We start from the raw sequence: 23,646 nt of genomic DNA on the forward strand, positions 1-23,646 counted from the left end.
TTTTGAGATATCTTGTTGACTTATTACTGAACAGGATGGAAACAGTCACAAATCTATGAATATTTCTCTTTCCATGGTGTTTATTAAGGCTTTTACACAGAATATATTCTGCTCATTTCAACACAGTAAGATGCTCTTCAACACTCTTTTAAGGACTTACATCATTAAAAATCCTTATGCTAGTCTTCTGCATGTGGTGAAATTTATCCCCCAACATATCTTCTAATTATTTCCTTTCAAAGATACAGAATTCTAAAAATGGTGAGATGTACAGATGTAATAACTGATGCAATACATCTCAGTACAATTTTAACAGATTTCAGATTCCTTCTTTTCAACAGAGTTTCTCAGTAATGTTTGGCATTTATGACTTGCTCTGAAATGCTCTATCAGGCATGAAACAGAGAAGGCGTGTGTCACTAGGACAAGTTATATTGAGATAAAGCTTTATGCAAGAGAAATAGATTCCATGTAAGAGAAACAGCCCAAGTAAGGGCTTCCACATCCAGCTGTCTATGGTTCAGAGCATGTCTATAGTTGTATTGGATCAATCTAGGCTATTTTTCTCTCCCCGAGACCTGCAGTAGATTAGAGGATGTGTATAAAAATATGGTAATCCCAATGACAGCTATAGGGCACACACATATTGCAAACAACAGGCCCAACAGAAGAGGTTGGCAAACTTTTGCTCTTGAGTCAAGTGCAACTCCTGCATTAGGATTTCATTAAGACTGTAATGATAATGAGCAGAACCTTCTATCTGCTGTTTTGATGGGTTATAAACTTTTTCCCCAAAAATGTCCAGCACTTTTTGAGACCAATTTACTTTTACCTTCCAAAATATCAATAAGTTCAACAGATTTAACCTTTAAAAAAGGTTGTCCTTTGTTTTTAAGAAGCAGTAAGTGGTTATTCCCTATGTATCTCACCTATACCAATCACTATCTCCTGTAATGATCTCTTTTGCAAGTGTTGGCTCATACTGATGCAAACTGATGCAAAACTGATGCAACCCCATTCAGATGTATACACCTCTGCATTATAGCAATTTAAACAACAACAACAAAAAATTCCATTAATAAAACTGCTTAGTGAACTTTGTTTTTATTCAGGGAAAATAAATTCTTTATGCTGTTGACATTAAGAATGAGTCTATATCTTTTTCAGCAATTTTCCACTCACAGGCTTCTAACCGACAGTGATTTAAAAATTTTGCCCATCTTTTCTCATGCATGCAACAACAATTCTGAGCCGGATTATGGAATTCGAGTTCTTCAATGTAGAGACACACTATATAGATTGCATGCTGACAGACAAAATTTACAAAGTATTTTTTTAAAAAAACCACAATGATATAAGTGTCATGTAAGCTTTTCTTGGCAGGTGCTGAAAAAGAGTTAAAATTTCATACTGACATACAGTTAAACATATTTAAGTAACTTCAAGAAAAAAAGGGGAAACTTGGTAAAGATTCAACTCAGTCCATATGGAAGAGCACAGAAGAGAGACTTGTACTAAACAGGCAATAAAATTGGAGAACAAATGGGAACATTTCACATAGTGTCTGACATTCAGAACATATTGCCATGGAAGGCAAAGCCCAGCAAGCTCTCAAAAATTCAGACTCAACCAGCTTCATATCAGAGTTAAGTTAAAAAAGACATTGATATCCTGTCATTCTATCAAACCTACCATTTCTGAATGGCTAGAAAAACTGGGCCTTCTCCTACTGATTTCATGAGATAAACGTTTGCTTACGAAGAACAACATTTTTAGATAAGCTTTAACATTTTTTTTAAGTGTAAATACACTGAAGTTTACACAAAGTGTAATTTTGCTTTCTTCCTTCACAGGTTTATATCTAATAAAGCAGGCTGAATCCCTGTCCTCAACACTGCTAGTCTGCCAAATCAGCCTAAGGCTGATAAAACAGAATATTCAACATAGTATCAATGTAAGCCCATCTAGTTTTGAAAGTTCTTTAGCCTCTTTGTCTTATACTAAGGGAATTTCAACTCTTCTGCAGAAGACCTCCCATTTCTGCATTAATTATTCACACTGACAACGTCTACCCACTGTTTCCATCACCATAATATTTCAGCTAACCCTTTAACCTAATGGTTAAAATAGCTTTTAGAAGAAATAAGTCATTTATTTATAATTTTCACCTGGAAGGTGCTAGCAAATGAGACAGTATGTGCATATCCACAAACCACTGGAGGAAGACAAGGCACCTGGCAGTAAGCATGACATCATGAGATGCCTCTATTTGATTGAAAGGGGTGCAAATAATTAAACAGGTTATTTTGTCCATGGATAATAGATAAACCAACTTCTTTCCTCAGTGATAAGCACTTGCAAATTGATGTCTGCATATTTCTTTCCTTTCACAAAATAAACAAAAATTTGGGAACAACATGCTAGTCAATAGGTGACTTATAAATATTCACTTACACTTCTTTTTGCAGTCAAAGCATCTGGTTATCAAAGTCACAATGTGTCATTTCTAAATATTGACTGAAAAATAGACTAGCAACTAATTAAAACTGATTTATTTATGCATACTGATCTTTTTGTTAGGTATTATATAAAACAGTCATTCCCCCCAAACCCGAGTCAGTGATCTATCACCTGAATCTTCATTAATACTAGTTTCAAGTTTTACCAGTTATTCAGAATATGGACCTACAGTCACAAATGCTTTTTGCAATATTTCAGCCATGTTATTTATTTAATTTTGCATCAAAAGGTATATTCCTCATTAAAAAGATAGTGGTAAATTTACCTAAAAGTAATATTTAAATTTCTTAGTTTTTCCTAAAATTTTTTTACTAATGTCTACCTGTTTGTAGAGTGAGCCTCAGCTGCTCCCTAGACAATCCTGGGATGCATAGCAGTAAGTCAGAAACAGAAACATAAGTTGGTGGGGTGGGGGTTTTTTGGCTATCATAGTCATTAGTTTCGAAAAAATACTAAAATCCAAAGGAAATGTTCTGAGTAATTTATTCTTATTCTTATTACTTGTATGTTTTTCTAGAACATGTCTATTTATAAGCTAAATAGAAAATGTCTTCCCCCCCACTTTCACAGTAATTTAGAACTCTTGTATTTCACATTCCAGCTCTTATATTCCTGTATTCCAGACACCTTCTTCACTGAAATTCAGCCTTTCATCATTTTTATGCAGAAGCTTGACATGTTTTTTAGACCACAGTACTTGGCAGGACTGAAGTCACAGTGTTATCTTACTGGTACATTGTGGCAGTCAAATAACTGATGCATAGAACTGACTCTCTTGACTTTTGTAAGATGGGACACCAGCAATTCTTCTAGGAATCACAGATTCGTTTGGAACTAGAGGACATATGACTCTCATTTATATCACAAGCCTGAATGCAAATGCAGGCTGCCCTGTGGTGCGTCTACATAACCATTACTTAGTGATCAATGGAGCATGAGTCAGCTCTTTGAATATAGTCATAGTAGGCATGAGGGAAACTTCCTGATGTTTGGGAAAGGTCACTTATGGTTTTTCTGTATGTATTTTTTAAGATACCACGCATATGGCATTGGGAAGAAGTATTCTGAGTCCTTGTGGTAATTCGTTCTGATCATTAAATCTTTTAGGTCTGACACAAGGCCTTAATCCTGCAAAAAAACATATCCACATATCCATGCATGTGGCACTTCTGACATGCACAGTCTTGTTGATTTAAACAGATTTACTGTGTAAGAAAATGCATTTAACTGATTGCCGAATGAGTTTTAAAGAAACAAACTAAAATGAGGCTGAAATTTTAAATTGTATGACCTCGTATGATAAATATGATTGATGTTCATATGATTTGTTCTTAGAGAACCTGGAAAACTCTCTTTCTCTGCATCTGCTTGTGATCATTTAACAACAACATAAACGATTTCCTGCTGTTAGGCCCTGAGTATTTAAATTTAAGCTACATAGGAGGATATTGGTCCTGAGAGCAACAGAATAAAATTCCTCCAATCACAGATTTCAGTTTCCATTTGTCAAACATAGATATGGCAGTACTAATAAACGCAATGCTGATGTGCAAGAACATAACAGATTTGATTCCAAGTATCAGTAAATCTGACGTGCAATGAAGAAATAATAGTGCAAAGCATGGGTTGCCCCTCCTTTCTGAGGGGTTTAGGAATTGTCTTGCACAGGCCCAAATGCAAACAGGATGTCAGAGAGCCTGGACTGCAGTTTTTAGATTCCCTGCCACAGTAACATTCCTGTAAATGACCAGAAATGGTAATTCCCTCAGCTTTTTTAGCTCATGCAGAAAAGATGCGAGATGTGTTCACAGGTCTGAGCTGATCTTGAAGAATTTTGATCTCTTAGCCTGTTATAGGCAGCCATAACCATAACACATTAGACTGACACATTTAAGCATGATACCTTTAAATATAAATACATCCTTGCTCACAATTTTCTACTGAACTACTAGAATATTGGCAACTTCAGGTATGATTATTACCTTAACATGAATTTTTCTTACAGAGAAGAAGTTTCCTGTTCTCAAACACAAGAGGCTTGAATAAAATGAGAAAAAAGATAACCACTCGGGATTTTGCAAAACAGAGACTATCTTCCAGGGAGGCTGTGCAGTGTTCAGTATTTTTTCCTCCCAGTTGGGTCCACTTGAAGGAATAAGTGACGCCTAGAGGAACTATAGCACTCTCATATAATGGACTTAATGCTCTCGAACCCACATACCTCCTATGGTGGTACACATGCAGTTGTGATGTTATGTTGTGTCAGTAATTACGTAGCTGGCTGAAAATGGGATATGATTTTTATGAGTACCAGCACTTAATGTACAAATAAATTATTGCATGTGTGAATATAAAATGAAAGAATATCCCTTACAGTTCAAGGGATTACTCTAAAAATCTTCCAAACATCTTAAATCCATTAAGAGCTGAATTTTTCCTCTGTTACTGTAAAATCAATTCTTTTTAAGACTAAGTGGAAATTTTTAAATATTTCTAAAAGTATCCCCCATCCACTATAATTTCCATTAAAACTTCATTCCCACAGAAAAATGTCCACCTTTAGTCTATCATATCTTATAAATATTTGGAATGCATCTGTACAAGATGAAAAGCTTTTTCTTTTTTTTGTAAAGAAGAAAAGTCTGTATGTTCGATTATGAAATGTTTTAATCGGCATGACTGCCTGATGCGGTGTAAGTGCCTGGTGTCCCCTGCCCAGTGCCCTTATTTACAAGAGTGAGGCAGCAGATGGCAGCATACAGTGAAAAAAATGTACTTAACATTAGAAATAGTACAATTAGCAATGTTACTGCTGAAGAAGTCATAAACTTTTGCTTCCCTTTATAAAAAATGGTTATCGTATGTAACCAGACTGTTACAGTGTTGAAGACAGTGTCAGCAACTCTACAGAAAGGAAGATGACATGAGAAAAAAAACTGTATATAAACATAGCTGCTATAAACAGGTTGTAAGAAAGACAGAAATGTAGACGTACAACTTGACATCTTGGAAATAGTCAGAAGTCCTCATGCTTAGCACTTCACAAGCTGGGTATTTAATTAGAGTCCCAATGTTGTGTTGGGATTGCACTTGGAAACAAAAGCGGACAGCCTAATACTTGTGTTTCCTGGGTCATACTGCAGCTATAGAAAATTGCACTGTGAATTTCCATGCATTTTGGTCACTCAGGAATCAATATTGAGGGACAGAAAAAGGGAGAGAGAGACTGTCCCTGACCAGTGCAGTGCTGTCAAAGATGTCATAACTGGATTCCAGTGGTTTTGGTTCAAATTCTGGGAGTAGATTACTCTAATTGCAAAAAAAGTGATCACCTTTAAGATTTATGGTGCTTAAAAGACTTCATAGAACAAAAAGCACCTCTGCCATTTGCAGTTTGCTACTTCTTTCATTAGAGAAAAAATAAAATACACTTGGGGTTAACATAGGAAGTTATATTTAAAACAGAATACAGATTCCTTTGGGGAACAAGCCGGAGTCAAAGAAAAATTTTGAGAGATTCATGTAACAAACACAGCATAATCCTGCTGTTATCTAGTACATGACTGGCAAATGTAGCTTCATGGTAATTTACGTATTGAAAAAACCCTTTTTGTAAGGTGAAATAACAAGCTGGTAGAATTCAAATGAAAACATGATTGTGTTAACATTTGCTTTCATAATTATCTTACCCTGTCTGCTAAAACACTTTTTTTTAAACATAGATATGAAAGGCAATACTAACTTAATAACATGGTCAGATTCTGAAGTCTTTTCTCATCTTCTATTTGTAAAAATTCTTAAGTTTTAAAAAACCAATATTTTAAGCAATGTTGCATAGTTAAGAGTCTTTCTCCCTAATGCTTACCAGAATAACTTCCAGTTTTTCCTGAATGAGTAAAATAAGAATTCAAGGAACACCATAATATCAGCAATAATAATATCAGTGTGGTGCTTAGTGGCTGACTAGGGTTAAACCACGACAGTGATATGGGGACTTTAATAAATAAAATAAAGGTATGATTCAGCGAGACCAACATCTATAACCTTTCAGGTGGCATGCCCCACTGTGAAAAATTTGTCTGCACAAATTCCTCGACATATTCGGTGTATGATTGCACACCTCACAGTTCATTGAATTTTCTATAAAACATAATGCAGTGGGAAATGTAAACATTTCAAACAGTTGCTGCCCTGATAATTCTTTATGAATACTTGATTCTGAAATAAAGGTTTCCATGTACTTAAAAAATTTTAGCTTCATTTCATAAGTTAAAAAACAGTGTAGTAAAGTAGCAAAAAACTTGAACTGTATTTCTTAATCTAGAAATCTATAAATTATTCTTCACAGAATGATTTGGCTTTCTCTGAATTTTAAATTCTACAGCTGAAATTTTAAAATATAACATGAATCAAAAGCATATGTGAAAGGCTAAATTATTTTAGTACATACAAATGAGCAGTTTGCAAAACTGTAATCTAAATAAGACAACCTTTTGTCCCAATCCAGTAACAAGATTTGTGAAAGTGGACTCCTGAGCTCATCCAAGGCTTCACTGAAATCAGTAGCTGCACCTGAGTCCCATACTAGTGCGTAGCCAGGCTAGGTCATTTGGTACTTGCAGATATAATTGGTGCCTAAAATCACTTTGAGAAATGAATGCATTTTAAATGAGTCATTACAGCTAATCTGAAAAACAATCTTGTCCTAGATACCAGCTATTCTGGTGATAATAGATTTCTGATTACCTTTGCACAGTGTGATTAAGGCTAAGTTGGACACTGTTGAAGCATGAGGGATAGGACTGCCAAGAAAAGCAGTAGAAAATAATCATGGCTGGTTTTTTTCACCTGAACAGAAAATAGATAGGCTTTGCAGAGCAGATGTTCAAGGACAAAAATTTGGCCACAACTTTTAGGCCTTAGTTGCTATTGTCCTTTAGCCAATTTTTTATATTTAGGAAAAGAAAAAGACAATGATAATTGATTCAAGCTTTCCTTAACTAGTTAGCTTTTAACTGGGGGCTGGAGAAGGCTATTGTAACTTATCTTTTGTTATTAAAATACATTTTAAATTCTGTAGCCACATATTGTTTTTATAATAATCAAGCCAAATTTAAAAATAAAACGTTTGTGGTCTTTATTGTTGAACAATATTATAAGTGTCCAGATGTGTGGCATTAGTTTGTAGAAGGCAATGACATACAAGATATTTACATTCCTTGTTCTCCAAATCCAGACCAGACACTCCCATTTTCCAGTGTTTCTCATGACCACTGGGGCAAAAGCCTGTTGATTTCATGTTTTTTTAAGCCGATTTCAGCTCCCATGTGATTAATGTTTGCCAAGTGTATATATTCAAATGTTAATATTCAAAAATCATTGTCTAGTTTGGAGACTTGTGAATAAAAACCCGGAACAGAGAGATGTGCTAATTATAGAAGCATGAACATTCTTTACTCTGTCAACATAAGTGATATAAAGATGCCAAAACCATTTCTTACTATTCAATCCTAAATTATGTGGAAAATGTACCTGTTCAATCATGTGAATCCTTATTTCACAAGGATCGTCCATTTGTGCACCTTGCCAAACGTGTACATTTTGAGTTAGTTGTTATACTGTGGACCAAACACGCTAGTGATCACATTATGCGATTTAACCCTGACCATGAAATATAATGGTGGCAGATTCCTAAATTTAGGATGAAGGTTATTCAACTGTATACTTCTCACAAGCCCAAAATGCCATGTACATCTTCATATCAAAGGCTTTCATGCTGCACCCTGCCGAATCATAGAAAAATCTTTCTATAGAAATACCTTTCTATAATGCTCTGGTGAGAATCCTGTTCTTCCTTGTCATGCTTGTATTCAGTAAGGAGTACGCTGTGCATGTATGCACGCATGTGTATGTTTATATATATGTGTACTGTCCACAGGCATTCACACTGACAAGAATGCATTTGACTATCCATAAATGAATTTTTATGAAATGTTAAATAACTTGTGTATGTACATACAACCCCCCCCAATTTTCTTTAAAAGAATATCTACTATGAATTTGCAAAGAAAATTATAACTGATACTGAATTTTAATTACAATTCTGAATACCTTCGCTACTGGAAAGCTTGTTTAACATTTCATAAAACCTGCCCATGAAAATTTAAAATTACTTGCTTTTCCATAAACCAATGAGTGAATCATTTCCACTAGTATTATCAAACCAAATTCTGTTTATGAATATTCCAGCCCATTGTGACATTGTTAGAAGTTTTATCGTGTTTTAAATCCATATAAAGCTGAATTAACATGAATAGACATAGTTTGTTTATACATGAATTTCCTATCTGTAAGATAAGATCTTGTGTAGTTAATATCTTTTCCAACGTTGTTATCAGGGACTAGATTTGAACCCATATCTCCCTGCCTTATTATTCCCACCCCCCCAGTCTGCACATGATGCCTTGTTATAATTGTACGGTCTGCTTTTGATGCAGTCAACAGTTTGCTATAGTTTGTTTAAAAATACCACATATCATTCCATAATGTAAGTAATTGCAGTTGTACTCTTGTTTACATAGTATTAATAAACACAACAAAATAAGTTGTCCTTGGAGACTAAGCATCTGGAATCCTTGAAGATCTGCAGTTGCAAACACCAAAAAGGAAGTAAAATCTTTGGAACAGTCCATTACCATTAAAAGTAGCTTGCTGAGTTTCCAGTGCAGAATAAACCTACTCCTACACCAGCTACTCTGACAAAAAGAAACTATGACAATGGTCTCCCTTACAGATAGAAAAACACACTGACGATTTTTATGAGTGATCTCTACATGGAAATAATCTGTACAGAGACATCCCTGATGTCTGTTCTGGGCAGTATTTCAAGGAGATGCCACTCAATATACCCTTTTTAAAAATTCATCCTGAGTAGAGCCCAGCGCTAAACATGATGAGAAGAATACAGGAACTTCTTTTCTACTGGTATGGGATGGCAGTCAAGCACCTAACAGCAGACTACCTAGCCATGCAGACCAGATGAACAACAGGTCTAGAGATACACAAGGGTGAGAACTACGGGTTTTCTCCTAGTGTGTTCCAAGAAAACTTATGCTTTCAAATAAAGCTTGACTGCAGGTAGGGAGGCAGCTGAAGTTTTGAACAGCTGAAGCCAAAGCACACGTTAGCATTTAGTTTGTGGATCAGATGGAGACACAGTCAAAGCAATCTGAAAGGCCAAAGCCAAAAGGAATACAACATATCTGAGAGAATCTTGGTTTTGCCAGTTTGCAAGAGATCTACACTAGAGCAAAAATGATCCACATTTTTGTACTTATCATACCTACTATGATAAAAAAGAAAATACGGTCTTTGTCTGAACATACTTACTAAAAAGAGCCCATCTCCAAATCCCACTGTAGAGTGTGGTAAGTTGCAGCATGCTAAACTTTAGGAAAAAGAGAGTTGAATTTGGAGGAAATTTAACTTCACTTCTCAAAAAGGTTGACAAAAGGGGACTTCAGATTCTAGCTCTACAACCCACACATCAGCAGAGATTTTTTGAATATTCACAGTTACTCTACAAAGTAAAAAAAAGAAAGGATCTCTCCAAAATCATATACATTAAAAACTATATAATAAAGCAATACTTGCAGATATGTTCAACATGATATATCCATCTCAGCAAAAGTCAAATAAATACTTATTAAAGGTGAATTAACACATAATATCTAGCTCCAAAGGAAGTGACCCACACTTCTGCAAAGCCAGGTGTTAAGAGTTTCCCAAATATTAGTAGAGAAACCTACATTTAGAAGGGATGTTTAATACCTTAGAGAGTGTCTGTGCTCTTCTCAGGATCTGGCAAAATGGGATATCATCTTCTAGCATAACATATGTACTTATTTGAGAATTTGTGCTGCACTGTATGCAATGACAGAGAGCAGAGCTCTCTATTTGCTACAGTTATGCACTGATGATAAATTACAAGTGAATTTATTTTTGTACAAGTGAACAATCCTAAATGTAAATGTTTATTAGAACTTTTGTTACTGCCTCAATCGAAGGCATTAGTTAACTTGCTATTATTGCAGGGCAGTAAATGACAGTTGGCCTCTATTTTACTTTTTATAAACTTGTTATAAATATACATATTTATGCTAACCACATTTTATATTTTAATATTTTATCTTGGATTTTCTGCTGGTCCAGTTAGCAACAGCGGTTGAATTCATGAACAGATGGAGCAGGATTTATGCTAAGACTTTTCAGCCTGGGCGAAGTTTAGAAGAGCCTAGATTTCTCTGCTTCTTGATGGAGTGGAAAGAGCAAGTGCAAGAGGGAACAGAAAGTATGTCAGGAGTTTCTAGGACATCCAAGCTTTTCTGCACATGCTGATGGCTGAAGCATTATGAAGAAGGATTCTTCAGTAGATGGACAATGGCAAAAGAAAGGACTATGCTCCCAATAGCTGTATGTATCTATGAATGGATACAGAAGGAGTCTCCTTGCCACATCTGAGCTCTCAGACCTGACCTTCCTCACCGCCTAGGGTGCATTGGCACCTGCAGGAAAGGGTCTGTCTGCTCAGAGGCTTCCCTCCAATCCTCAGCGTATGAAACCACTTGCCAAAGATGTCCTTAGAATGACATTCTCCCTTCAGTAGGGTAATACCTCTGTTTGCAGTACACAATAGTTTAGCCTCTCAAGAGGACTAGGGTGACTGGGTTTGGGCATCATAAATCAGGCTACATGATTCAACTGTCTTTTTCTCTTGCTACATCCTCCATGAGATTTAGGAAATGTTCCAAATGATACCACTTCACGAAACCTTATCTTCCAAAGTAAAATGGAATAGCTCCTTTAATTTATTTTCTCACATAAAACCTCAGCTTATTATAACCATCAGTTGATAATAGTGTGTTTCTAAATGTGAAACTTCTAGGATTGTTTGCCATTCAAATGGCACCTTGAGATGACCTGCAGTATTAGTCCTTTTTTTTCAGTGTCACACACATACTGCTGTATAATCCATGTAATGAATAGTATAAAAGGTCTTCATTTCATTTCCAAACTGATATCATGAGTGAAACTAAGAAAATATAATCTTTGTACTCACCCCAGCCTTTGGCTTAGCTCCAGAGCTGGCCACCAAACAGGGAGATGCTAGGTCAGGAGCATGGATGTTAGGAGACAAGTTTGTTTGTGAGTGACTTATTGAAGCAACATCCACTCCACTTTCAGAACCAGATTCAACATCCTGTAGAAAAAATGTTGCAAGTAAAAGTGTAATGGGAAATAAAAATCTAGTTCTTCTAAATAATGGAACTATTTAGACAGGCTCACTCAAATATATATGCTTAATTCTCTATGTAAGAGTAATTCCCCTTATTCTTTTCCATTACCTACACATTCACTTGCTGTCCTTTTCAATGTGGTGGTTTGCATTAGCTGCTGTTCTGAAATTATAAATCACCACTAACATCAAAGCTATAATTCCCCTAACTGTTAGAATGCAAGGTAAGAAAAATCAGTTTGGGGTTGCAGAAGTCTGACATTTTTCTCTGATGTTCAGTATTTCCTGTGTGCTCCCACCTTCTGTCTCCGGCAGTGTTGCAAGCTCAGTGAACATCTGTAAACCATTACACAGCTGAAATGACATCACCATCCAGCAGTTTATACAATTCAGAGGTACAGCTCCCTAGTTTTTTGGAATCAGCAGACACTTATCAGCCAAATGCTATTTCTGGTTAAAATGCCCTTACTTTAATGACACTGATTACATTCCTTTTTTGAGAATAAAAAGAAGAAGAAATATAGTATGTTTTCTTTTTGAGGAAGTAAAAATACAGCACATGCTTGATTTACTGCATAGAGTGAGGGCAGGGGATTATACTGCTTGCAGATAAATTGTGACACGTATCTGGCAAAGAGCTGGCTATGCGTAGAACCAGCCATATACTGTCAGGATTATTAGTCGAGCTGCAGCCTGTGTGAATACAGCTACACAGAAAAAAGTGTACACAGTACACAGAAAAAAGCCTGAACTATTAACCCCAGCCAACTCTGTGCAGACAAAGCCTCAGTTTCCTAATACCAAGTTCCTAGAATAGGTGAAATATGAGGCAGAAACATCTCAGGGGTTCTGCTCCTGAGCTGGAAAGAAATGGCAACCCTTTGATTCATTAATTCCAGTTAAGTCTCTGGTCTTCCAAAGTGAAGCTGCCAATTAGACAGGTGCCTCTACACCAAGTACCCAAGTGTGCTGTTTTCTGAAGAGGGTTAGAAATTAGGGACAAAGCTGCACTCTTGGTAGGACCATACATTTGAGTCAGATATTTCCTGCCAGTGAGTCCCCTGCAATATGAAGCATTGGGAAAGCAGCAGAGCCATGGAAATGCCTCTGCAGAAGTCAGCTTGGGTACCGCTGCTCTTAGAAGCTCCTGCTTAGCAGAGCCATGCTGCCACAGTGCAGAACCATGCTCCCTGCCCCATTAGCCATGTTCTTGCATCGCATTCAAATGCTTCATTACGATAAAATCAATATGAGACTGAACACAATGCACAAGTGTCCTGAAAACCAAATCTTTTGATCTTCTGATTCATAATACTCAAAAGCTCTAAAATTCCTAGAAAATCAGTGTACATAAACAGCATATATACTATGTTTGATGCAAGCTGTCTTTCTGGAGGGCTGCTTTGCAGCATGGAAACAGGTACCACCTCTCCTTAACATGCAGGCTTACTTATACAGATTGCCCCAACTCCCTTTATTGCTGTAAGAAATTAGCTAAAATTCTGTCAGTCATTGGCAAGATATGAAGAACAGATGTTAACATTGTTTTTCAGCTTTCCTCTCCCATCAGTGCTCAAGGACATACTGCGAGAACATTGATATCCAAGGGGAAAATGTTTAACTATTAAAAGTGGAATTATGTTATGTCCTTTAAAAATGACATATTATATAATCTTCAGTTGACTAAACCCACAGAAACTTAAATACAGCTTTTCTCACCTGCAGACTGCTCACTTGACTATACAGCAATAATGAAGTCTGGCTTTAATAGGAAAACCCCTTCATTATTTAAAAGAAAATACCGCTAACAAAAACAAACGACCTGAATGTTAGCCAGGAGATCTTGGGGCAGTATGTCTCAGGTTTCTTAAATTGAAAAACAGCTGCAGCACATGTGGGTGAAATTAACAGGAAGCCTGCACAAGAACACCTTGGGTCAGCCATTTCATGTTCTTCACAGTTACATGTGTAAACATTTTTCAGAAAAAAAGAACGCATCAATCATGTTTGTGAGCTGTCTAGTCTCCCTTCAGACTACTCTCAGCAAGGAATTATCTAATTTAAATAAATCAAATAATTAAAGAAATGTAAATAATTAAAGTTCTGCCCAGAATCTTATTTTGATTGACAGAGGATTTCATAAGCGTGTCTCTGCCACAAATTTCATGGACCCTCCCACTAGCAGAAAAACAAGACCTGTGGCTCAGACTTACTTTCAGCTCTAGCTATTTAATGTCAAATGACACATACACATATGCTCTGAAACTGGTGTGATCCTGACTCTGTGCTGACTCTGCATTTACCATAAGTGATAATTAGAACGCCAGACATTTTCTGGATCTTGTTGATCTCCCTTTCTTTCATCTGGGAGCTCTGAACCTCTCATTTATGAAATGATGCCAACAGGAAATAATGGATGCCACTATTACTGCCTTCAAAACATACATATATACAAACAAAAATACACGGGAAATTCTTTACAAAAAAGAGCTTTTAGCTTCTGAAACCAAGAAGCTGATAAATGTGAGCACTGAAATAAAAAAAGTTAAGTAAAACCAGTTTCTTCTTAGGATAATAAGAAAGATTAAGCAAACTGGCTTACAGGTATATGCCTCCGTTTGTATGTTGGGGTGCTGGATGGGGAAGAGCCTGCACTGAGAGCATTTTCAATATCCTGATCAAGCTGGTCCAGTTTCATAATTAACAGCACCATTGAATCCAGTCGTGATCGGTCCCGATCTTCTGTTATTTCCTAAGGAACAGAACATACAATTGCTAAATCTGAAATGGCATTACTTGGAAAGAATAAACTCAAATTAAGAAAGCTCTGTTTCTTAATTTGGCATGAAAGTACCTTGAATAATAAGCAGAAAAATATATTTTTTTTTTTTTTGGGAAAAATACTGTTTTGTGTAATCAATTCACTGAGCATTGACTTACTGCTGGGAAAACAATTTATATTAATATTTAATATACATCCATTATAGCAATTAAGTTTTTAAAAAAGCACAGTTGTTTCATACAAATGCATCATTACCATTTCTTTGATACACATACTCTTTAAAGAGCTAGTGATTCTAAACACTTCCTCCAAATATTCACCCCAAGTTAATTAATTTGATTGTACAAATACAAATGATGAAGGTTAATGTATGATTGGAATGGGGAGAGAAGAAAGTTCAAAGAAGCCATTTTCCAGCTGAGGACTTTTCCTTGCGGAACTCATCGGCATAACTATGTTTTGTCAATTGTTGGCAGAGATTTCTGTCTTGGTTGGAAATTCTTGATATACGTGAGCTACATTAACATCCTGGTAAATACAGCATTGTAGATCCTCTGACTGGAAAGAGAGAAGGATGAGGGATATTTATATCACAGCCTTAAACACCTAGTTTATGCAGCTTATTTCCCTTTACTCCATTTGGTACAAATGGAGACAGAGAAGATCCTTGAAAGAGCAACTCAAAGCAAGATCTTCGGCTAGATGGACTAAATAATGCTCTCAAGGAACTTATCCCTCTCTTTCCCCTTTATATAGAGAGTTAATGCAAAAGTTAGCCAACTAGCCTGCCTCAACATTCAGGAATATGAAACCCCCCACTGGTTCCTATATGGATTTCCACAATAGGAAGTTAGAAAATAGGAAGTTCTATTAACTCACTTAAAATAATATTTTTATAAATCCTTCTCAAGGAATGGAAAAAAAGATGTTATAATTACTTCATTGTGTCCAAGAAGTAGGTAATATAAATGCCCAAATAGCCTTTTTTGATATTCATTAAACTGACCACACAGTGACTTCTCTAGTTAGTTAGGATTCTATTAGAGGGTTTTTTATAGACTGCTTCAAAGATGTTGCAAAACATGAATTAAATTATTCCTGCTAGAATTAAAGGAACTATATAGATAAAATAGTCATATAAAACATGGTCTACATGGTCTTTATGTGAAGACAGAAGTGACCAAAGGTTAGTTAACTAAATCTTAGAAAAGCAGAAATACCAATCTGTCAGTCCATAGCAGAGTTATGAACAACGTTCATAGCAAAGGCCAAATCCAGGAAAACTGTGTATTTCATTTTTTATTACAACATGATATTTTGGACTGGTTTGCTGAAAAAGCTGATGAATTTGCAGGACCTCCTGATGAACCTGAACCGAGTTTAGAATGACCCTGAGAGAATATTACCTCAAAACAACGTAGCAATCAGTGAAATGGGTTAAGTTTCACTTTCTTTCAAACTGAAAACACAACGTCCCAAATGATTCATTAAAACTCCATGCATCTTCATTTTAACTGATGTTAAATTGATGTCTGAAGTTTGCAAATGTCAGAACAGTTATTTAATCTAATATGCATGGGTGCAGAAAGCCCAATGGAGCAAGTAAGGGTCTGCTAACAAAGGAGACATGACCTCTTTTGTGGCATGGGGCTCCGTTTGCCATGGTGGGTGAGGTTGTAGCCAGTTTACCCATCCAGAGGGGGCCAGTGCTGCTACCAAAACTAGCCTCCAACACAGTCCCCTAACTATGTATTTATTTCTATTAGTTTTGCTTGGAAATATAAAACTGGAAAGGCTAATCAACCTAAAATTTACACTTGACTTAAAAACCAAAAGTTAATTGCCATACCACAACAATTTGAGTGGTGCTGACTGGGTGGGGGTTTTTAATTTGTTTGTTTTGTGGGTTTTTTTCAGACTAGAGAGATAACGGGCATTTTACATGAAAACAAACAAACAAAAATATCTGGAATTTTCCCCGAGCAAATTGTTTGACTTCCCCTGCCAAAAAAGTATAAACTTGCTCTGCATGTAGCAGATTGAGAATGCTTCAGAGAATCTGCTGAAATGAAGAGGTGGTAAAATATTGCTCAAAGTGATACTCAGGCTTGACACAATGGGCTGGCTTTGCAGGCAAACACCTCTTTCAGCAAACAATAATATTATCAGTATGGAATTTAGCTATTGTGTTCAGAAGTCCTAGCAATGGTTTGTGGTTCCGACTGCTGTTGAAATCAACCATGAGAAGTTTTAACATTTTAAGTATAGTTTCTATTTTTGCAATTTACTGAATAATACAATAATCACCTGCTGTTTGGCCAGGGCACTATTAAATTGTATGCATGAAAGCCTAAACATTTTACCAAAAATTTAACACATACAAAGCAAAAAGGCTAATCTTGAGTTGGACATTCAATACAACACACTAAATAAATATTATTATTAGATTAATTTGTGTTTAGACAGTTTTAGCCTTGATATTACCTAATAAATTTCCAAGAGCTTTATAGACTATCTGTCTTTTTTGTATCTCCCGTCTGAGATTTTATTACCAAAGTGTGATATGATCTAAAGCCAGCAATATATTAGCGATTCATTTGTTTTCTTTTGAAAACACAGTATTTCCTTTGCATCCAGTGTCTCAGATTTTCCCCCACTGACAGCTAGTTACCTTCCAAATTAGTGCATAATAATATAAATTGCATTTAGACAATTCTACAAAGATCCTACCTTTACCACTATGAAGTCAAAACTCAGGCACTAGAAGGTGCCTGGTCAAAGACTGCCCTTACAGCCTTAATTCCTGACTTTAGGCGTTTGTGTTGGGCAATTCAGGAATGTATCACAAGCATATACAGCAGGTCAAACTTGAGATGTTATTAGTCTGGAGATTTTGTTTTTAACATGTCTCTATACAAAAAGGAAATACTTTAGGTCATGAACTGGAAAAAACAGTATTTCTTTTAATTTTTATCCTCACTGGTGGAGCTAGTTAAATTTGAATATATTCATATGTTTAGAACAGAAAGCATTGTGACTGCTCCCAGAATGAAGGATGCTTGAATTACCCCTAAATTAAGTATTAAAACCCCAAAGCTAAGGTCATATTAAAAGAAATCCAAATGTTTTTATAATGAAAACAGTTCACAAGCCCTGTTGCTATCATTCAGCAAGCAATGCTAAAAAAATAAAAACATTTTTGGGAACATGGTTGCAGATGAGATTCCGCCACTTTTTTAGACACTTTTGTCATTTTGGAGCTTATATTGTTATTGAAAAGAATAACACTATTTTTTTCCCTGTGTACTCCTATGTCTTCAAGTGCTTGTTTGTCTTTTTACTACCAAGGTGCTGTGTGCCTGCATTTACAAACTGAGGTTGTTTATTAACATGATGTCCCTATAGCACTCTGCATGGAGAACACCTAGCAATTTTTGAATGCAATGTTCTTTGTGCACAATGTCACATTTTTGATTTTGAATGTTTGATGGATAAACAACAAGCATTGTAGAAAGGCAGCCTTAGTCAGAGTATTTCTAAAAACTACATCTCCCCCCCTTTTTTTTTTTTAAGGTTGCAACTTTTATACCCATATTATCAGAATGTTATGATGAGTTTAACCTACTCTGAAATAAAAGAAACTGGTCAAGGATTACAACACTAGTTAAGTTTGGTTTTAATACATCCATTTTGTCTTATCAGGGCAGGGCAAAACAGCTGAAGCAGATACCCTTCTCTTCCTCTTTCTTAAACCCTTTATTTCTCTAAGTGTATTTTTCGCCTTCTCCTGTAGCCAGTTTTACATCACACACACACTTTTCTTCCTATTATAGCCCCTTTTCCCACATACCTCTTTCAGCTGAGTAGAGCTGAAGCAAAGGGTACCTTTTGAAAAGAAGTATGCACTTTTAAGAGGAAAACCGATTTTAATTTTCACAACAAAAATTTTGTACAGAAGTAGTTAGTACACAAAACTAACTTTGTGCTCTCTTTTAATACCCTCAGGGGGATTGACTCACTCCCACCTCCCCTGTAAGTGCTCCCTTTCAAAGCATCTGCTGGTTTCCAGACCAGAGCAGCCACCTCCATTAGTGCCAGTGGGGTCCCCTGTGGTTAGGAAGGGGAGAGGATGTCCTGCTCCAAGAGCCCTCTGTTAGGGCCATCAGGGCACCACCAGCCTCGCTCCTCCCTGCCACTCTTGTGTCAAGATGCTCATAATTTCTTTGAAAAGGAATGGTTTTTGGTTTTTAGAGGCAAGCCTATTGCACAACTGGCAAGGCGAGCTTAATTATCCACAAAGAAAGGGATCTTTTATGGAAAGAGTTGGCTGAGTTTTCTCTGGTATTCTTGATCTGCAGCCAGCTGGCCTGACTTAAGATCTTGTACTAATGCTATGTATTTCAGATGGCATTAAATTACTCATTCTTGTCTTTCCTTGCTAAAAAATACCCTTCCTGAAAAATAGAAAGTTATTAAATAACTGATTTTATACTGTGAAGGTTTTCATCCGAACTGAAAACAAACACAAAGAATAATGTGATATATGGTATTTTGGAATTATCTGTTGATTTTTACTGGCAGGTGTATAAATCAGATGTGTAATTTTCATCTTTCTACATTGCAGTGTACAGTTCACAAACTTTGAAAAATACCTAAAAAAATTTATCTTTCTCTAAATTTGAAACTCTACAGTACTGTATTAGAGTCCTATTCTTCATTATATTGGAGGAATTGCAGGCAGAGAACATTAAAACAACGAAAAAACGAAAGCATTCCATTCCTTTTTGACATAAGACACAAGGCCTAGACACCAGCAAAGATCACAGTAAAGTTACTACTATAAATCATATTTTGAACTAATATTTAAAATAGACTGAAAATGGAACAAACACCATAAGCATACACTCGTGTACACGTGCACAGGTGAGGAGACATGCTCATGCATGCCAATACCCCTACACATTCATGTGTGGTTTTGGGAAAGTAGCTTTTCTTCTAATTCTTCTTACAAGAATTTTTAGTTAGCTGACTCATTTTTTCCAAATATAAAGTATTCCATAGCATTGGTTTACATGCACTTTTTAGTTCCTGTTAAACCCACAAATAATAAGTTAATAAGTTATATAAGTTATTATATAACTTATATATATATATATATATATATATATAACTTATATATATATAAGTTAATAAGTTAATAAATAAGTTAAACTTGCAAAAGTGAAGACTTCAGAGGCACTTGATTGCTATATAATGTAGTAAATGTGATTTTCACTACTGGATCCTTAAGAGAAATGTAATAAGTACAATAACATCGGGAAGTCAGCCTCTGAAGAACATAATCTCTTAACAAAATGCATGCTTTTTATACTTCCAGACCCAAAATATAGCTCCTTCTATGGAGCATAGTGCTTGCAGGGATGGTGCTGCACTCTGGGGAAAAGAGGAAAATGCGTTGGAAAATGACAGAGAGCACAAAATCCAAATATACTCAAGCTGGTAACTTCCAGAAACTGGAAGTTCAGGACTAGAAGTGAGGTGAAGCTTCTCCCTTTCCCTAACTTCTCACAAGATCTATCAAACCCATGTACTATTCACAGGTAAGGTCTCCTGAATTTAACTTAATTTCCCCTGCAGAAACTTGCCATCTTTCACATTCAAATCTAATTTAATCTAAACAAAAGCATTCCTCTTTAGTAACTTCCTTTCTACAGCAGTTTTTGCCTAAACACATACTCAACCTGTAGGCTGTACTCTATTTTAGTTCAGACAGTTTTGATTGTATTTTTCCATGTTTCATGTCGGCCAAGTAAACTATCTAGCAGAGATGTTATTTTAATAATGAAATTTAGCAATTCACTATTGATGAAATGGAAAATCACTCAAAAACCTTAGGACAAAACAACCTGAGGAATCATGGCTGTGTTAACTCAGTAGGGACTGCAGGGAGTAGTTACTCATGAAGTGGTTGCTCTTGAAACACAGCAGCTCTGTAGTAAGAAACTAAGTCAGTCAATCAAGGTCTCTTTCTAGCCAATGTCATATTACCATGGGTACATATTAATAGAAAACATGAACTTCTCAAACTGTCATTACTGCACTAACATTATAGCAATTTTCCTGCAATACTAATGAAAAAAATAATTGGTGGTGCTAACTCGGGTAACAAAGAGAAGCAAACCCAAACCTAAAATTAACAACTCTAAATGGTATATCTTGTCCAATGTAGAAGATAATTATCTTAGAATACAATTTCATAAACTACAGATGATGGGTGAAATCCACCTCTCTGTCTTTGGAGTTACACTTGTTTACAGTAGCTGGTCTGATGACACTCAACTCCCAGTACTCATTCCTGATTTAGGATCATGTCAGGATTATGACTATGAAAATTTGCCAAAATCAAATCCCATAGAGGCACAGAGCACAACATGAATATGATCTGTCTTCACTGGGTGGAAAAAAATTTAGTTAAAACATAAAATATTAATCACACTCTTTCCAGCATAAGCAATATTCAGTTGCTTTCCGATTTCCTCCTCCTTCTTCATATTTTGTAAATTAGCACTATACTTATTCTAAAAGTCACCTTTTATGACTAAAATTTTATGACTTACAAAGCAAGTAAAAAGCAAGTTTTTACCTTTACTGAACCCCATTTCTGGTTGCTATGAAGGGAAAGACTTCCGTTTTGTGGAGAATATTATGACAGTAACCTGAGCACTAATTATCAGATTGGAAAAATACTGTGATTAAATAGAACTGTGATTAAATATAAAGTGAGTGAAAGAAGACCAATGCTGCACTTTTTATACTATTGAAAAACTACCTCAGATCTAGTAATTTTGTGCAAAATCAGCAAGAAAATACTTCAATGAACTTCTTATTGCTTTCCTATTATGCCATAAATCAAAGAGTCAAAAAAGGCAAAATAACGACTCTATTTTAATCATCAGGAACGAAATCAGCATCAGCGACATTATGAAATTAGCTTGGATATGTGTCTGTTGTTGGCATGTGTTTTACAAATACACAAATAAGTGAATCTATTTGTATACTTATATTTAATATGCCTACTTTATAGATTGGTGGAAAGGGAGCTGTTTTTGTTTGGTTTGTTTTAGTTTTGCAGTTAAATCAGAGGGAGGGTTTTCCCTTCAGGAGATCTGTTCTGGTCTTTGTGATTTTGTTTAAGCCTAATTTTCAGGCTTTTTGATTTATCAAACTAAATATTCAAAGTAAATCAAAAGAGAAGAATTGATGCCAGTGATCACTCACAGGGGTCCTCATATCTATTGAAATCAAATGAATTAAGAACCATTTCTGTGAGACTGTGCAAAGTCCAAACTCCAAACTGTATCATCTGAAAGGAACAGCATGTGAGAAAATGTAAGTAAATTGATCACAAATTATTGACTCTCTTTGTATTTATCTATTATTATCCTTTGTATTTTATAATATTTAAAATGTTATATCATAATTTCATTATCTGTATAACACAGTTAAAAATGCAAAGACTTTCTGAGGACTTCCATTTCCATAATATTAGAAATTAATTGCTCCGGCAATAAATCTGAACATTTGGAAATCAATATTTGAACTGTGACAATTTTTTTTAACTCCAATTGTTTACATTCATCCAATTTTGAAGTGCTTGAGCATAAGAGTTACAGGTGTCTGGATGCCTGATGTAGCACAAACACTTAGGACACCCCATTCTTAAAAGAAAATTCAGACTTATGGGAATATAACTGAATATATGACAGACACAAAAGATTTCACATATTTGGCCCTTTAGTATACTTCATAATTTACTTGTGATTTGGTCCTCCCTAAGACATGAGACACTCATTTCTGGAAACACAAAGGTGAGGATAATTATCAGCCAGCAACGCGACCTCATGGCAAAAAAAGACCAACAGTATCTGGGCTGCACTAGGAAGAACGTTGCCAGCAGGACAAGGCGGGGATCCTTCCCTGCTAATCAGCCCTGCTGAGACATATCTGGGTTCAGTGCTGGGTCCAGTCCTGGATTCCCTACTACAGGAGAAACATGGACATACTGGAGCAAGTCCAGTGAAGATGATTAAGGGTCTGGAGCATCTTTCATATGAGGAGAGGCTGAGAAAGCTGGAACTGTTTAGCTTGGAGAAGAGAAGGCTCAGGAGGGATCTATCTGATAAGTCAATAAGAAGACAGAGCCAGGCACTTCTTAGTGCCCAGAGACAGGACAAGACAGGTACCCATAGACAGGACAAGAGGCAATGACAACAATTCAAGATACAAGAAATTCCATTTAGACCTAAGAAAAAAACTTTACTGTGAGGGTGACTGAGCAGTGGAATAGGTTGCCCAGAGAGATTACGGAGTCTCCATCAAGGAGATATTAAAAATCTGACTGGACATGGTCCTGGACAACCTGCTCTGATGCTGGTTGGACTACACGATCTCAAGAGGTGTCTTCAAACCTCAACCATTCTGTTATTCTGTGATAGTTTTTAAAACTTCTTGCAATATGCTTTTTAAAGAGGACACAAACGATATTATAGTGAAAACCAGTATAGCATTTAAGACACTTTGCTTAAACCATTCTCTCCACCTGTGATCCCCTTGCCTCAATTTCTTCACCCTTTGTCAGTCTGAAAGAGACAAAGAATAGGTACATGGACAGAACAAAATAAGACTTATCGTAGGTTAATTGGTTGGATAGGACTTCGGAGGTCTTTAGACCAACCTTCTGCTCGAGTAGGGCCAGCTGTGAGATCAAACCAAGCTGTTCAGGGCTTGATTCAGTCAGGTTATGGAAACCCCCAAGGACAAAGAATGCACAACCTCTCTGGGCAACCTGCTCTCATCCTTGACTGTCCTCATGGGGAAAAAAGCTTTTCTCTGAAGAGATCATCTACTGCATTTCAAATCTGGAAGTAAGGAATTGTTTACAAATGGACAGCAAACCCAATACTTTCAGTTTTACACTGCACTGAAGACAGTGCAAAGCGGATGGAGGAAAAGGAATGAATATAAAACCTAGTTTGTCCTACAGTTTACC

At 36.1% G+C, this 23,646-nt stretch overlaps 1 protein-coding gene across 5 annotated transcripts in view; it reads right to left on the minus strand.

The window, feature by feature from the left end:
* DLC1 (DLC1 Rho GTPase activating protein) overlaps positions 1-23,646 on the minus strand; it is a 237,199-nt gene that overhangs the window by 161,919 nt on the left and 51,634 nt on the right. For all 5 annotated transcript variants that reach the window (XM_072861421.1, XM_072861422.1, XM_072861420.1 and 2 more), the window contains exons 3-4: positions 14,418-14,567; positions 11,639-11,779 (exon numbers count right to left, since the gene is read on the minus strand). In XM_072861421.1, the coding sequence (XP_072717522.1) occupies positions 11,639-11,779; positions 14,418-14,567 (291 nt within the window). The remainder of the gene's footprint in view (positions 1-11,638; positions 11,780-14,417; positions 14,568-23,646) is intronic.

This window comes from Ciconia boyciana, chromosome 5, assembly GCF_034638445.1.
Source record: "Ciconia boyciana chromosome 5, ASM3463844v1, whole genome shotgun sequence".
In the NCBI taxonomy this organism is placed as follows: Eukaryota; Metazoa; Chordata; class Aves; order Ciconiiformes; family Ciconiidae; genus Ciconia; species Ciconia boyciana.